The 15,972-nt window shown below is 33.8% G+C and overlaps 1 protein-coding gene across 4 annotated transcripts in view; it reads left to right on the top strand.

Annotated features, from left to right (window-relative positions):
- Armc8 (armadillo repeat containing 8) overlaps nt 1-15,972 on the top strand; it is a 99,174-nt gene that overhangs the window by 49,773 nt on the left and 33,429 nt on the right. For all 4 annotated transcript variants that reach the window (XM_015487006.2, XM_048794101.1, XM_048794100.1 and 1 more), the window contains 3 exons: nt 1,225-1,285; nt 3,179-3,379; nt 6,005-6,100. In XM_015487006.2, the coding sequence (XP_015342492.1) occupies nt 1,225-1,285; nt 3,179-3,379; nt 6,005-6,100 (358 nt within the window). The remainder of the gene's footprint in view (nt 1-1,224; nt 1,286-3,178; nt 3,380-6,004; nt 6,101-15,972) is intronic.

Here is a 15,972-nt window from a genome sequence, read left to right as displayed (position 1 = left end):
TTTTTAATTTTTTATTGTGGGTTGTTCAAAACATTACAAATTTCTTGACATATCATATTCGACACTTTGATTCAAGTGGGTTATGAACTCCCACCTTCACCCCATACACAGATTGCAGAATCACATCAGTTACACATCCATTGATTTACAAATTGCCATCCTAGTGTCTGTTGTGCTCCGCTGCCTTTCTGTTTGCTTGCTTTTTGTCTTAACTGCAAAATTAGTGTTTGCCTCTTTGTTAGTAAGGTAATGTTCTCTTGTACATAGTTTAAAAAAATAATATGGTAACAAACCTCTCAGTAATAATAGCTACAAGGAGTTTGAGCCTTCTACAGTAGAAAAGAATTTTACTCTTTTGTTTATAGCGTTTTTAAAAAATATTTTTTTATTTATACATGGACACAATATCTTTATTTTGTTTGTTTATTTTTACATAGTGCTGAGGATCGAATCCGGTGCCTCACATGTTCGAGGCAAGCGCTCTGCCACTGAGCCACACCGCAGTCCTGTCTATAGTTTTGTAAAAGCCAAGTATGGAAAGTTTTCAATCCATACTCCCTCCACTAGCTTACTAAAGGACTGTAACTCAAAAAGGAAATTCATTAATATAAGTTTCTCAAATAATGTTCAGTGTCTGCCTATGGAATACAACTTAATTTTTTATTTTTATTCAAAGCCATATATAATTATGAAGATAAATTGATTTTCAATAGAACCATTGATGAGTCCCCAAAACCACTGCTGGTTACCTCTAAATAATTCATTTCTGATGGATAGCTGTATTATAATTTAAATACCTCTTCTGTGATATTTCTACTGCTTTTGGAGTTGTAATATCCCAACTTAACTTCATCTAAGCTAAGATACTTTGTTATTCTTATATTTTATTAATATTTTTCAAATGTAAAAAGTATGGAGAAAATAATAAAGAACCCACACATGCCCAGTTTTCTTCAAAATGTGCACTCATTAGGCTGTTTATTTTTAAAACAATTTTGTAGGGTTTTTTCCTAAATATCTGACTGACTGTATGTATCTGTTAGTTTTCTTTGATGATTAAATTGAACCACATAAAAGAATGTCAAAGTGTTCTCTCTCAAAATAAATGATAGTATTTATTTTCTTGTGTGTTTTTTTGTTCAAAGAAATCTTAAAGGCAAATAATTTTTTCTTTTACCATTGTAAATCTCAAGCAAAAACTTACTTTCTGTTATTTTATTCCAGTTTAACTTACATGTGTAGAGCTGGAGCGATTCGGACAGATGACAACTGTATTGTATTAAAAGTAAGCTAACCAACTCTTTCTAAAAATGTTTGAATATTATGTGATCCTATAAGTGTTAATATGAATGTTGATATTTGTTTCTTTTTACATATTTATCATTGTAGTAGTGTGCATAAGAAAATAATATTAAATGCCATGTTTTCTTTTCTGTGGGAAGCCATGTAGCTTTTAAAAATTGGTTTAAAGAAATTTTGAACATCACAGTGAAGTAATTCTTCCCTTGGCACAACTCCTCCTGCCTATTTTGTGATAATTAAGAGCATATGGAAATTGTAAAAAGTAGGTAAAATTCAGGTGAAACAGGGAATGTATTTTAGTCCTTGGTTTTCATTAAATTTGCAGTATAATTTGCCATTCCTATAGATATAGACTTTCTATCACTCTGGTAGCCAGTAATCAATAGCATAAGAGATCAGTCCTGAAAGTCCTAATTAAGACCTGAATTCTGGTTTTAGCATCTCCACCACTGACTGGTTTGATCTCCCTTATTCTTTTGTTGCCTCGGACTCTCAATTATGAAAATGGAGGTGATAATTCCTGCTCATTTGTCTCAGAGTTATTGTGAGGATAACAATATATTAAATACAGTAACATGTCTTATTTGCTATAAAGAACAAACAGGTATAAAAAGAGTGTCATTTTATGAATGTGACATCTTTTATTACCATTATTCAAAAGGTGAACCCAAGGATAAAGGAGCATTAAGAAGATTAATGTTTGCTTTAGTATTCTGGGAAGAGAGTCAGCTAATTTTTATGTGTGCTGAGGCTTTCTGTACTGTTTTTTTTTGTTTGTTTGTTTGTTTGTTTTTTTCCTCTTACCCTTATTTTCTTTCTCATTGGTAAAATAGGTTTAGTAGCATTACCTTCATGTAGTAATTGGAAGCATTAAATAGAAAACTGTGATTTTTTTAGTACAGATAAATAGTAACTAGTAATGTTGGGAAAAGAAGAATGGCACCTTCTCAGAAGCCTAGGCTTGAGTTGTAAAGTCAGAAGTAGACAAATATGAAATCAATAGTGAACAATAAAATGCTGAATTCTGTGGTAAAAATATGATAGGATCATAGAAAACAGTAAAGCACAGTAGACGGTAGCTGTTGAGGAAGACTTCATGTCATTATAACATTTCCATTTCTACTTCTACATTATCCATCAAATTGGATGCATACGCCTTAAGAGTAGTAAACACATAGAACATTTCTGTTGAGATTCTAAGGTAGACAAATTACTAAAGACCGGTGCCAAGATTTCTGAAGGACCTCAGAAGTAAAATTGAACTAGTTGATAATACAGTTATTCCAAAAGTTCTTGGAAAAACCTAATGATTGCGATTGTTGCCATTCACTTACATTTTTAGGAGAACTGGTGGAATCTGAGAAAGATAAGATCACTGAATTTTTATAGCCATATTTTGTTTTTACAGTTATGGATCTTAATCCCCAAAGCAAAAATAAAAGCCATTCCAGCCATGTTACTCACTAAGGAAAGAATTACATGCTTTTTGTAAGGCAAAAGTCATTCCTGATTAAACTGCTGCATTTCTTTTAGGTAAAATAAATGCATACATGGGGCAGAACCCTCAGGCGTGATATGTAAAGGGTTCTTAAATATCTTGATAAAGTTGTTTAATAGAGTTTGTCTCGTCACAAAAGCAAATTAGAGTTTCTAATAAGTTGCATTTTAGAATGTAGTGTGCCAGCACAAATGATTAATCTGCACTCAGTTTTGTTTGATTTTGCATTTTGAAAAATCTTTTATTCTCTGAAAGTCAGTGAAGGAAATACTTGGTCACAAGCATGACTCCCAATGAAAACCATTGAGTTAATCACTATATGCTCTTCATCAAGCTTGCCTTTACCAAAAAGCAAATAATAATGTCCCTACCTTTCAGACGTTGCCTTGTTTGGTCCGAATGTGCAGTAAGGAAAGATTACTGGAGGAGAGAGTTGAAGGAGCTGAAACACTCGCCTATCTGATTGAGCCAGATGTTGAGCTGCAGAGAATCGCTAGCATAACCGATCACCTCATTGCCATGCTTGCTGATTACTTTAAGTATCCCAGCTCAGTGAGTGCTATCACTGATATTAAAAGGGTATGTTCTCTTTTCCTTTTCAGCAGCTCAGGAGTTTTTTTAAGTTTTCTTATTGCTCACAACTTTGAACCAGTTGGTCATTAGAGCTTTGCAAAGCCCTTTTAAAAGAAAATAATCTTTTATATTGGGTAACATAGGTGATATTGCTTTGTATGTTTTTAATCCAATTTGCTTAATGTTTATTGTCAGGAAACTTTTACTAAGCACATAAGGATGATATAAGAAAATTGCATCCCTGGCCCTAACTGAAACCCTTAAATAGTGGGTTTCTAAGCTAGATATTGACATCATACCAACATCATCTAATTCTATTCAAGGTCATGCAGTCATCTCTGTTGGCATATTCTTGTTCTTTAGGTCAAGGGTGATCTTTTTTACAGGTGACTGAGTGTCTGCATTTTATTCTTCCCTCAGTCTTTGATTTTTACCACCCTTTCCCATTCTCTTTTTTCATTTTTCAGTTTTGCACTGTGCGTTCAGCTGCCTACGGAGAGCTAAAGCACTATTGAACCTCTAGTTTGGGACTATCAAGGGCCAAAGTATGCTTTTTCTGAAAATGTAATTTCCTTAAAATTGGAATTAGAAGTCCTTTGACCTATTGTCTCTCAGCCTGTTTGACATGCCCATTTTCCTAAGCATGAGAGATTCTACTAGAGGAAGTTTATTATAGGAAGTCATGGTAGAGAGACCATAATTAGTAGCCAGTACGATTTCATGAATGTGACTATGGTCCCAATTTTAACTGTTCTCTTAACTTCCCCCATGCTCTGAGTTCCAAAAAACCCCATTCAGTAGTCAGTAGTTCACTTGGCATTAAGGGTATACCTTTTCTCTGTCTTTGGAAGGGCCTAAGAGCACCTTGGATAATAATTCATTAGTAATTTGCACCACCTTCTGTCTGTCTTAATGTCCTAGGCGTTCTCTTCCTCGATAATCATGTTTTCCTAGAAGAGGTGATGGGATACATTGAACCAGTTGCCTCCTCTTGTTTCCCTGTGGCCATTTGTTCACACTGACACGATATCTCATCAGCCCAAGATACATAAGCAAGACCTAATCATAGCCTGATAAATACCTGACAAATACCCTGAGATGCAAAGAGAATGCTCTGCTGGGCTTGAGAGTGAGGAAACATAATTTTAAGAACTTCTAGCATAAACTCTGCATCTCATTCAGCTAATATGTAGAGGATTATCCTTGCTGTCAGAGTTTTTCCATTTCATTTCCATCACAGTAGAACTGAAATGACAATCTTTTAAATGGCCCCCTAGTGCCAAACTTAAATAATAGATTGTTTTATCATTTTGGTGGTAGATTATCCAGAGGTTTCTGGCTATAAAAGTATCCATAGAAAGAAATTCCCACATGATAATAAATGTGTGTGATTTTCATGGCATTTTAGATCCAAGTCAGCATTAGAATATGTAGGCTATGGCTAGAATGTAGTTAGGACTTTAAGGATAGATACTTTACATACTTTGGAACAAAAAATAAGTATTGTATATTGCAGAGCTCCTCCCATAATCTGTCTGTGCCTGATGTTAATCAAAACATTTTTGGAACTACTTTTATTCCTGCCTACAGAACTACCTCAAATGTGTTGTTATTCTTTACTTTTTATTTAGTGTAGTTATCCTAAATTGTATTATCCAGCTGGATTTATCCATCTCCATACACCACAGTGACAGTTAAATTAAAACTCTTAGGTTGATGAAGCTATACCTTTCAGGGTCTTCTAACTAGTTATTTCTTTAGTGAATTTCAAAAGAGGCTCTCCGAATGTTTTGAACAACATCTTCATCATTGGATAAGAATTAACCTTTCTAAGGAAAAGATGAGTAAGTTAGGGCTTTTAGTTTAAATTAGAATATGCCTTGTGTAGTTACTGGTTCAGAGTCATTGGAAGTAGCTGAGAACATGTTTCTATTTTGTTTTTATGATACTTTGTTGGTAAATCAGTTTTACAAATGAAATGTTAACTTAGGCCATTTTAAGATAGCATTAATTGCTTCATACCAATAAATAATTAATTTTCTTAAAGAAAAATTATATACTCTGAATATGAATCTTAGGTAACTTATGATAGTAGTGATTACCATGGTATGTTGTTTATTAAACATTTTCACAAAGAATTCCCTGTTTGTAAAGCTTTTTGAATATTGAAATTAGGCCAGCACTATTGTTAATGTTTAGGAAAATCTAAAGATATTGATAGAATAGAATTCAATATATCAGTGTCAAATGTTGTATTTTTGTTCTTAGAAGCAGACTGCATTTTAGGTCCCATTGATACAAATTCAGCATGGTCTCATTCACATGAATAGAACTAGGGAAAAAAAAAAAACCTAGGGAATTGAACAACATCACTAATGTTAATAGTCATTAACACACTTGTTTTTTTTTTTTTTAAATATTTATTTATTTAGTTTTCGGCAGACACAACATCTTTGTTTGTACGTGGTGCTGAGGATCGAACCCGGGCCGCACACATGCCAGGCGAGCTTGCTACCGCTTGAGCCACATCCCCAGCCCCACACTTGTTTTTTTAATCTTCAAACTCAGTTATTTTTGATAAAAATTTAACTTACGGACTGAGTTAGAATGTATCTTTTCTTTCTCTTGTAGCTTGATCATGACTTAAAACATGCTCATGAACTCCGCCAGGCTGCATTCAAGCTCTATGCCTCTCTTGGAGCAAATGATGAAGACATCCGGAAGAAGGTGAGTCTGGGAGAGGGGCGTCCCCCAGTCCTGACAGCCAGCAGGCAGGGAGTGACATCAACCTGAAAGTCGTGGTGAAGAGCACTAACAGTGACTGTTTGAATATAATAAAGCAGAGTGACAAAAGGCAGAATTGAAGAATGAATGGGACCTGGATTTGGGGGTTTGTTTGTTTTTAGAACATAGAGTGGCATGGCCATGATGGAATGACAAATAACTGGCCTGCTTTTTTTTGTGTCATTAATATGGATTATTATGTTGCACATTTTTGCATGTGTTCTGATAAAAATCAATTCTAGCACTGTGAAGCTTCAGACACCTTGAAAGACCTAACACTAGAATTGTAAATGTTATTTATGGAAATTCCTTCCAATGCCATTAAGAAGTTCAAATCTCTATTGTATATTGTTCTTTGATATGTGGCTTAGTTTTATGTTTTGATTTTTTTCTTTTCTTTTCTTTTCTTTTTGCTACTGTGCAAGTTTAATGTGAATAAAATCTTTGTGGAATGATGATTTTATGTTTAGTGAGTGGTCATCTGAATTTTCCAGCTCCCCAAAAGTGTGTCTCTGGTATAGCACCTGTATGTTACTAAAGTCTAGTCTAACACTGAACTTACGTTCTTTATGAGAGTAGTTCTAGATAGGAATAAAGTATAGTGGTAAGTTCTGACCTGGCTCCCTCCACAACCAAAAGGCTGGAGCTTCCCACTCAAAATTGTGTGTAATTTAATAAGTGCCACACAAGGCTTTTAAAACTATCAGTGAGCAAAATGACATCTGTCTTGAGGATCAGTAGTAGAAGGAGCAAGTGGCATTATTTACTGAACATGACAATTTACTGACTCTCCCCATCTATGTTGGTATTTTAAGGAGAACTGAGGAGAGAAATCACAAAGTATTGGACTGGCATTTACATGATTCAGGAAGTACTGCAGGCCTGTAGAAAGAGAAATACGGAACAACCTTACGTTTGTTGAAATAAACGAAAAGGAAACATTCTTAGAGAAATTGAAGTAATAGCAATAAGATTAGATGTGTGAGTAGCTTTGATTTAAAATCAGCACAAAAAAGCACAAGAAGCTTGTTGTTTTCCATGTAACCTCAGACTAGTTCAGTTAACGAGGTTTTTGATCTCTTTTGAAGTGTTTTTAGTACATACCTATAAAAATAATTTTTGATACCTCTAAGCTTTCACTTGTAAAGTGTTACTTCAAGACACACATACTGGTGATAATGTTATTTCCTGTGTCTAAACGTAATTTATGAATGTTGACACTGATGTATTTCATTCACTATAGGTATGTGGTACATTATAAGGGAAGAGGCTTTTCTGGTAATTCATAGATAAAACTAGAGAAGACATGGACTGTATAATTTAAATACATAATGATTTGTTTGGGGATGGTGATTAGGACCTGTTGAAAACAGAAGTATTTTACCCATTCTAAAACCTCCACAAGACCGTGTCTTGGAATGAAAGGAGGATAAATAGGTAGATAGATAGACAGACCATATGGGGGAAATAGGATGTGCGTTTGTACTTATTTGTACTTTTTTGTTAATAAACTATTGCTTTTGGAATTAATGACTTACTTTGTGATGTCATGTTCTAGAAAAACTTACAATACAACAGTCTAAACAGTAGTCTATTAAAATTTGTATTTATAACATGTATAATTTGCTGGTAAGGCTAACTCCTGATCATTTCTGTAGAAAGATGACAAATAAAGAATAAGTTATAATTATTAATTATAGTTTTTTGTGTGGTAAAGAAGACGCTATGACATTCTTGTGTGATTGGGATCACATAGTGTTTTTAGGAAGATATTTAATTTCTAGGAAATTAAATGTTTGGATGATTTACAGTTCATAGTATTTATTTTGAAGAGAGAAATGGAAAATGGAAAATATAAAAGAATTTTGTGACAAAATCTGCTTGAATCCTGGTCATAGGAATGGAAAATCCTTATTTTCAGTGTGTAAAAAATGATAAATAGCTCATTTCCTTTGGATGCATTTGTTTCTATTCAGCTTTTTGTTGAAATAATTATTTGGGTAGATTTTAATTTACTTTTCCCATGAAATATTTATTTCTCTTTTATGCTTATGCCTTATAAACATTGATTGTATTCCCTTTTTATATGTAGATTCTTATAGTTCAATGTTTATTGTTTTATTTTTCATGTATTTATAATGAGTGAATAACCTCAAAAGAAATGCCAAGGAATATAGACCTACTCTTTTTGTTCTTACTGCCCCCTCCCAAAAAACAGCAAAAACAAAAACAAAATGAAGTTTTTTGTTTGTATCATCAGAAAAAGATGAAATATTCAGTTGGTCTGCTTTTCAAACTAAAAATGGGAACATAATTCAGTAATTACAATTAACAGTATGTGCCCTGCTATATCCAATTAAGGAAAGGAAGCAGAATAAAGAAAACAAGAGCAAAGAAGTAGAGACAATGAGAAGTATCCACTGCAGTAAAGGGAAAGGACACTGGCCTTCTCTCTTCATAGAATTTTGTCTCCATCTTAATGCTTCTAAAGACTTCTGAAAGTGTGCCGTTTTCATTTCTTGATATCTTCTCTTTTGGCCAGATTTAAGCTGAAGACTGAAAGTGACTTCCAAGTCAGAGGTTAACCAACCTTTCTTTGGAGCAATGTTGTCATATTCCTATTAAAAGAAATTAATTTTCTGGAACCTAATAAGCATTCAGCAAATATTTGTTACATAAATATAGAAATGACAATGCAGAAATCATATGCAGAGTGACATTTCCTTTAATCTGCCTGGATCTTTCTGTATCCTGTGCAGAACAAAGTTGGGATCCTAATTCCTAACTTTGCATCTTTTATCACTCTAGTGATTACAAGTGTGTGGTGGCACACACCTCTAATCCAACTATTTGGGAGACTGAGACAGGAGGAGTATTACAAGTTTGAGGCCAACTTGGGCAACTTAATGAGACTTTTATCTCAAAATAAAAAATAAAAAGGACTGGGGATATAGCTCAGTGGTAGAGTGCCCCGGTACTGGGGTGGAGAGGGGGAGAATTGACCCTGATTCTGAGTGGATTATGGTTAGGGAGAGTCAAGGTATAGGTAGGAATTGAGAGCTCAATGGAAGACAGGACCAGAGCACATTAACTACTGACAGCAATGTCATTAGCTCTAATCTCTGCCAGGGGAAATCTAGTTTCTAATGGTGGCTTTTACCAAAATATCAATGCTATTTAGGAATCAGAAGTCCACTTCATGGGGCAATAAAAGCAAGAGAAGTTAAGATACTAAACAAATAGATCAGGAAATTGCTTCATGTACTGGCATCATTAACAAATGGTTAAGTAATAGGCAGCAGTAGCAAACAATCCTATAATTTTTAAGAAATTCTTTTATAAGAAAGTATTGTTTTTATGAAGACCATCACTTGTTGGATAATTGATCATCAGAATGGAAATTTTTAAATATCTCTCTTTTAATCTCTTAAAATGAAATAATATTTATCAGAAATGTTAGAAGGTATAAATTGAAGAGAATTAGTGGTAGTATACAGAAAAATTAAAATGCAAGGAGATTAAATTAAGCAGGATGCTGTTTTTATTTTTGAGAAAAATAAACAGATTACAAATGTTAAACTTGTAGCTTTGCTCCTCTAGGTTATCTGACCCATGGAGACTTTCAGAAAGCTTTCCTCCTATATTTGAATACTTATATTTTAGCTGGAGATACCTTTTGAGGATTTAGAGTGTAAGCTCCATGAGGGCAGGGTTTTTGTTTTTTTTTTTAATGTTTCGTTCATCATTATGTTCCCAGCAGCTACAATACTGTGCGTAGCTGACAATAAATATTTAAAGAATGAATGAGTGAATGAAAAAAATAATGAGTAAATGCAGAATTGTGTTACTCTGTACCCATTATCAAATTATATACAGTCCTTTCTACATTAGTAATGTTGCTAATCTTACTAGCAATTCTTGTGTATGTAAAGAGAGGAAATATAAAATAGTAGAAATACATATGTGGACATAGAGACAAGAGGTTTCACTATACTTACTATAGAGAATACGCAGAAATTCCCACTTTTCAAGTTGCAGGTAATTCCAAGGATATGTATTCTTTCTATTCACTTGGGTATAGGTCAAAGAGCACATTTTATTTCAAAATAATTTTGACCATTATTTCTTAAATAAAAAATATAGTTTTCTTTTCCTTTTCTAAATATATGATTTAAAGCAATTTATAGAATTCACAAGTGTGACTCTGGTCTAAATTTTCTAGGGATGAAGATATGATTTGGGCCTGGGGTTGTGGCTTAGTGGTAGAGTGCTTGCCTAGCATGTGTGAGGCACTGGGTTCGATTCTTAGCACCACATATAAATAAATAAAGTAAAGATCCATTGACAACTAAAAGAAGAAAAAATTAAAAACAAACAAACAAAAATATAACTTGATTTATAGAAATTAACCTGACTTTTTAGGAATAGACTTACCCTGTAAAGTGGTATTATGTGTGAAATATTATCTTCCCACTTATTGGATGTCTGAATTTTAAAAGGTCATTAATTTAAGTTAGTTCTAAGTAGATTGATTGAATTACCTCCATTGTACAAATTGTCCACTGAGTAAGGGGAACTATCTAGAAAGGAGAGATAAACAACAATTAGACAGCCCTAAAATTCAGTATGTATAATAAAACCTTGGTACTAGAGAAAAACATGAAGTGATCAGTGAGAATTTGCCAAGAGCTTGAAGAATTATTTGGAACCAATTAAAATGTACATCTATGGAGCTACCCTTGAATCCTTTTGAAATTGAACAGGTTTTTTTTTTTTGTCAAATTTTTAAATGCTTTTTAGTTCACATTTTTCAAAAATTGAAAATATAAACTCTTTTAAGTTTTGCTCCTTATCCAGAGAAAAGTTATCCATTCACAGTAGTTTTCCATGACATGAAAAAAGTATCTGACAGTGGACAGTGGATGTTTTCTCCTCTTCCCTCCCCTTTCCTTCCTTTCTCTTTTCTTTTCTCTCTCTCTTTTTTTTTTTTTTTTTTTTTGAGGCAGGGTCTCTGTATATTACCCTGCCAGCCTCCTACTCCTAGGTTCAAGAGATCGCCTGCCTGAGCCTTCTAAATAATTGATTTCTTTACAGTTATAACTGTAAAGTAAGTCATTATGTAGCTATAAACACTGCCACTGCACCTGAATTATTTTTTCTTTTTAAATTGAACTTTTTTTGTTATTTTTAGGAAGCATAGGCAGAGTAATATTCTATTGTGTATATATATCGCATTTTCTAAGTCCTTTGGGTATAAACCAAGGAGTGGGTTAGCAGGGTCAAATGGTGGTTCCATTCCAAGTTTTCTGAGGAATCTCCATACCACATTCCATAATAGGTGCACCAATTTGCAGTCCCACCAGCAGTGTTTGAATGTAGCTTTTCCTCTGCATCCTCGCCAATGTTTATTGCTTGTATTCTTGATAATTGCCATTCTGACTAGAGTGAAATGGAGCTGGAGAATATCATGCTAAGCGAAACAATCCAGTCCCAAAAAACCAAAGGCTGAATGTTTTCTCTGATATACATATGCAAATTCATAGTGGTGGGGTGGCTAGGGAAGAATAGCATTACTTTGGATTAGGCAGAGGGGAGTGAAGGGAAGGGAGAGGGTAAGGGAGTAGGAAAGATAGGGTAACAATGTCCCATTCATTCCACTATGTGCATATATAACTACACAACCGGATTGATTCTACATCATGTACAACCAGAAGAATGAGAACATATACTCCGTTTATTTATGATGTGTCAAAGTGCATTCTACTGTCATCTATAATTAGAACAAATTAAAAAAAAAAGTATAGGCAGAGAAAAATAAGAAAAGGAAAACAAAAAAGAATGAGAATTTTTCTTTACAGTTATAACTGTAGAGTAAGTCATTATGTAGGTGAGACAATTTGTAATATTTAGCATGATACCTGCCACATAATAGGTGTTCAGTAAGTGGAAGCATTTATTAGAATGTCTTAAATTACTTTGTTGGAAGAATCAATATATATGCTGTATTTATTTTAGTCTATTAGGAGAAAAAGTGAGCAACATTGGAGGTATAATTAAGAGAGGTTTACAATGAAGAAAGTGATTTTATGCTGTACATTCACAAAATTATTAATTCATTCCAATAAAAGAATACTAATATTCAGAAATATACTCTTTCTATAGAATATCTCTTATTAATGACAGGTAGTTTTCTTTATCTTATAATTTTATTTTTTAAATATACTTAAAAATCTGGATTTTAAAGAACTTTCTGTTATAAAATGTCCTCCAAAGCACCAAATATAATTTTGTTTGTTTTTCTTGGTGCTAGATAGAATATATAGTACAAATCAATAGTTGGTTAAAATCAAAGATAATAGATCTCTTGAGAAAAGGAAGCTGACTGAATTCTATCTTTTTGGTGTTCTAAGTATTACTGTCCATGGTTGTCATAAATATCATTTCTCCAGAGGACCATCATTCTTATGAAACCAAATCCCTAAATATGTTCACATTTTGAACACATGTAAATTTTTTCTGTATTTTTAATGGTATAAGATTTTTAATGTATTTGTAAGTTTAGGCCTGTTTTTTTAAACATCTTTCTATTATATCAAAACCTTGCTAAACATTCACTTTGAATGTTTTTATCCTTTGTTATAGCTTGATTTTATTACTAATTGGTCTTCTGGTTAACTGTACTGTATAAATATACTGTAAGTTTATATTTTTAGATATTATGCAAAGTTTGTTGATTCTAAATGACCATTTAAAGGGCACAACATCAAAATTCTGTATTTGTCTCTGTCAGGAAATTAAGCAGATGTAAGGAATTATTTCTGAGACCTAGCCTGCATATTGAAACAAAGTACCTTGAACATTTTAAGGCTTTCCATGATATCACTTCAGTAGCACCTTTAAGAACTTGGCTTTACTATTAAATAGCAGCAGATTCATTCAGAATTCAGAATTCCTTAAGTTGTGGCTAAATTGTTGGCTATCTTCTTAAAGCTGACCTACCCAAGAATTTTTAATGAACCCTGCAACGTTCATTCACGACGGTAAGTATTTTTAAGGAGATAACAGTAACAGGGCCAGGTTTTGCCCCTCGCCCAGTCTTAAGACCCTTGGTTTTCAGTATACTGAAAGAAGCAAACCTGGGAGTGATAATGCTATATATATAATAGAGGTATTTATAAAATAAAGTAACAGACTTTTATCTTAGAGTTTCATTAAATGGAGATATAAAATTTTAGTGTCATATACAATTTGTGGTATGTAGATGCTTAAATTAAACTATTGACTTATAAAACTTTCTGTTTTTAAAGCATAAAGTACAGGTTGGTTGTTTATAATCTAGTTAAAAGCTACAGATATCTTTTAAACCAAGTAATGAGCTAAAATATCATCTATATTGCATCTGTAAAGCTAATATGAGTGACTTTGTTGGATTTTCAAGAACATTTTATGTGGAAATGGATGGAATGTTTGGGATAGTTAAATATTTTTAGAATAGTAGACTTTGAAAACATTGTGTTTGTGGTGGAGAAGCAGGACTATTGCTGCACTGTTCTTCCATGATTAAAATGCTAGCATAGGGTCAGCGGATGCCACCCTGTAAGTACTGTTACTCATGTAATTCTGTCATTCTATAGCCTATGAGGAAATAATGGGTTTTGCATTTTTAAATGCTTGGGGAGAAGAATAGTTAGCATTTCCTGACATACAAAAAGTAGATTAAATTCAAATTTATGTCCATAAAGTTTTTTCCTCCTCCAGTGCAGTCATATACATTTGTTTATATGTTGCCTATGACTGTTTTGTATTGCCAGGGCAGCTTGAGTAGTTGGAACAGAATCATGTGACCCCTAAAGCCTTTCAGGAAAATAATTTGCCATCTTATGCTAATACTTCATAGCTAAATAGAAATTGTCATAAGCTAGTTTTAGTGAAAAACTACACTTCCCATTTGCCTCTCTGTCCTGGATTATAGAAAGAAATGGGATCCCATTAAAGCCAGGAGAGGGAGAGTTGGTTGTCTGACATTTTGAAGAAAGGTATTATCAAATGTTGACAGTATGACATTGACACTTGGTATTTCCCTACAGGGTGATTCCTTTGTTTGAATGATTATGGCATGTGACAGACTCTAGGTGAATTGGCTTTTAGTTATGATAGGAAATGTTATCGGATTCTGTGGAGTGGTTAACAAAGTTGCTTCAATAAGATGCCATGTCCAAGAAAAAAATAAAGATCCTGTTCATTGAATAAGCTTTGCCAAATATAAAGCATAATGTTAGGTGGCATAGGGACATGTAAAGATCATTTAATTTAAATACTTATGTCAAGATATAATCTCTTTAAGAGCCAGGAATGGTAGTGCAATGCCTGTGATTTCTGCAACTCAGGACGCTGAGTCAAAAGGACCCCCAATTCAAAGGTAGCCTCAGCAACTTAGAGAGGCCCTAAGCAACTTAGTGAGACCCTGTCTCAAAGAATAAAAAGGTCTTGGGATGTGGTTCAGTGGTTAAGCACCCCTAGATTCAATTTCTGGTACCAAAACAAAACAAAAAAACCCCACCTGTTTAAAGCTGAATTCAACATTAATATAACAACTGCTCTTTATTGAATCCACACTATGTGCCGGGCCCTGTGCTAAGCATTGTACATTATCTTTCTTAAACTCATTACCATCCTGTGAGACAGTCATTGCAGACCAGGAAACAAGACCATGGAATTAGAGAAATTGAGTATGAATATGGGTAGCAGTAGAAAAGTAAGAACAGGGAAGAAATACTTTGCAAAATGTTTACTAAAGCTCCAGAATATGTATTTTTAATTTTTTTGTAGTTGTAGATGGACAGAATGCCTTTATTTTATTTGCTTATTTTTATGTAGTACTAAGGATCGAACCCAGTGCCTCATGCATGCTAGGCAAGCACTCTACCACTGAGCTACAGCCCCAGCCCCAGAATATGTATATTAATCAGTGATCTAAGAGAAGCCCAATGAGATTTTGGTTAAAAGTTTTTTTTTTTTTTAAAAAGGAGCTACCCTTTCTTTCTTTTCAATATTTATATTTTGGTTGTAGTTGGACACAATACTGTTTATTTATTTATTTATTTTTAACTCTTTACTGACCATCCTTCTTTTTNCGAAAACTAAATTTTTTTTTTTTTTAAAAATAAAATGATTGCTAAAGGAAAGCATCAAAAATCTTACATTGGCGCACTGACAAATATTACATAGAATATAGGCTATCATTGGGGAAAACCACAGTCCTCCACAACAAAGAAAGGGAATTTGTGGCCTGAAGGCAGGAGAGTGTTAGTTCCCTTTGGCTCATATCTGAGAGAATTTGATTCTAGAATGGAAATAGATCAGAAGGGAATGGAATTGAAAAGGTAGTGAAACTCTACTTTGTGTTTTCTTCCCAGTTTTTCTTACCTTATCTCCATATCTCTATATTAGCTATCTGACCATCTTCTTTTTTTTTGGTACTGGGACTTGAACCAGGGGTGCTTTACCAACTGAGCTAGATCCCCAGTACCCTCCCCACCTTTTTGTTAAGTTGCTTAGGGCCTCACTAAGGTGTGGAGGCTGGCCTTGAACTTGTGATCTCTCTGCCTTAGCCTGGGTTTACAGGGGTGCACCATCATACCCAGCCCTCTCTGACCTTTGCAATTTGTAGTCCAAACCATAGCTGAATCACTTATTTTCTTGGAGGTGCTGTAGAATGTCTTTTTTTACCTTTTCCCCTTGTTGGTACATTCATGAAGACCTCTCTTCCCTACTATATAGTTATAATTACATATCCTTATTGGCCTAGGATGTCA

This window comes from Marmota marmota, unplaced genomic scaffold (genome assembly GCF_001458135.2).
Source record: "Marmota marmota marmota unplaced genomic scaffold, marMar, whole genome shotgun sequence".
NCBI lineage: Eukaryota > Metazoa > Chordata > Mammalia > Rodentia > Sciuridae > Marmota > Marmota marmota.
The sequence above is the reverse complement of the archived record's forward strand: the minus strand, read 5'-3'. Positions and strand labels throughout refer to the sequence as shown.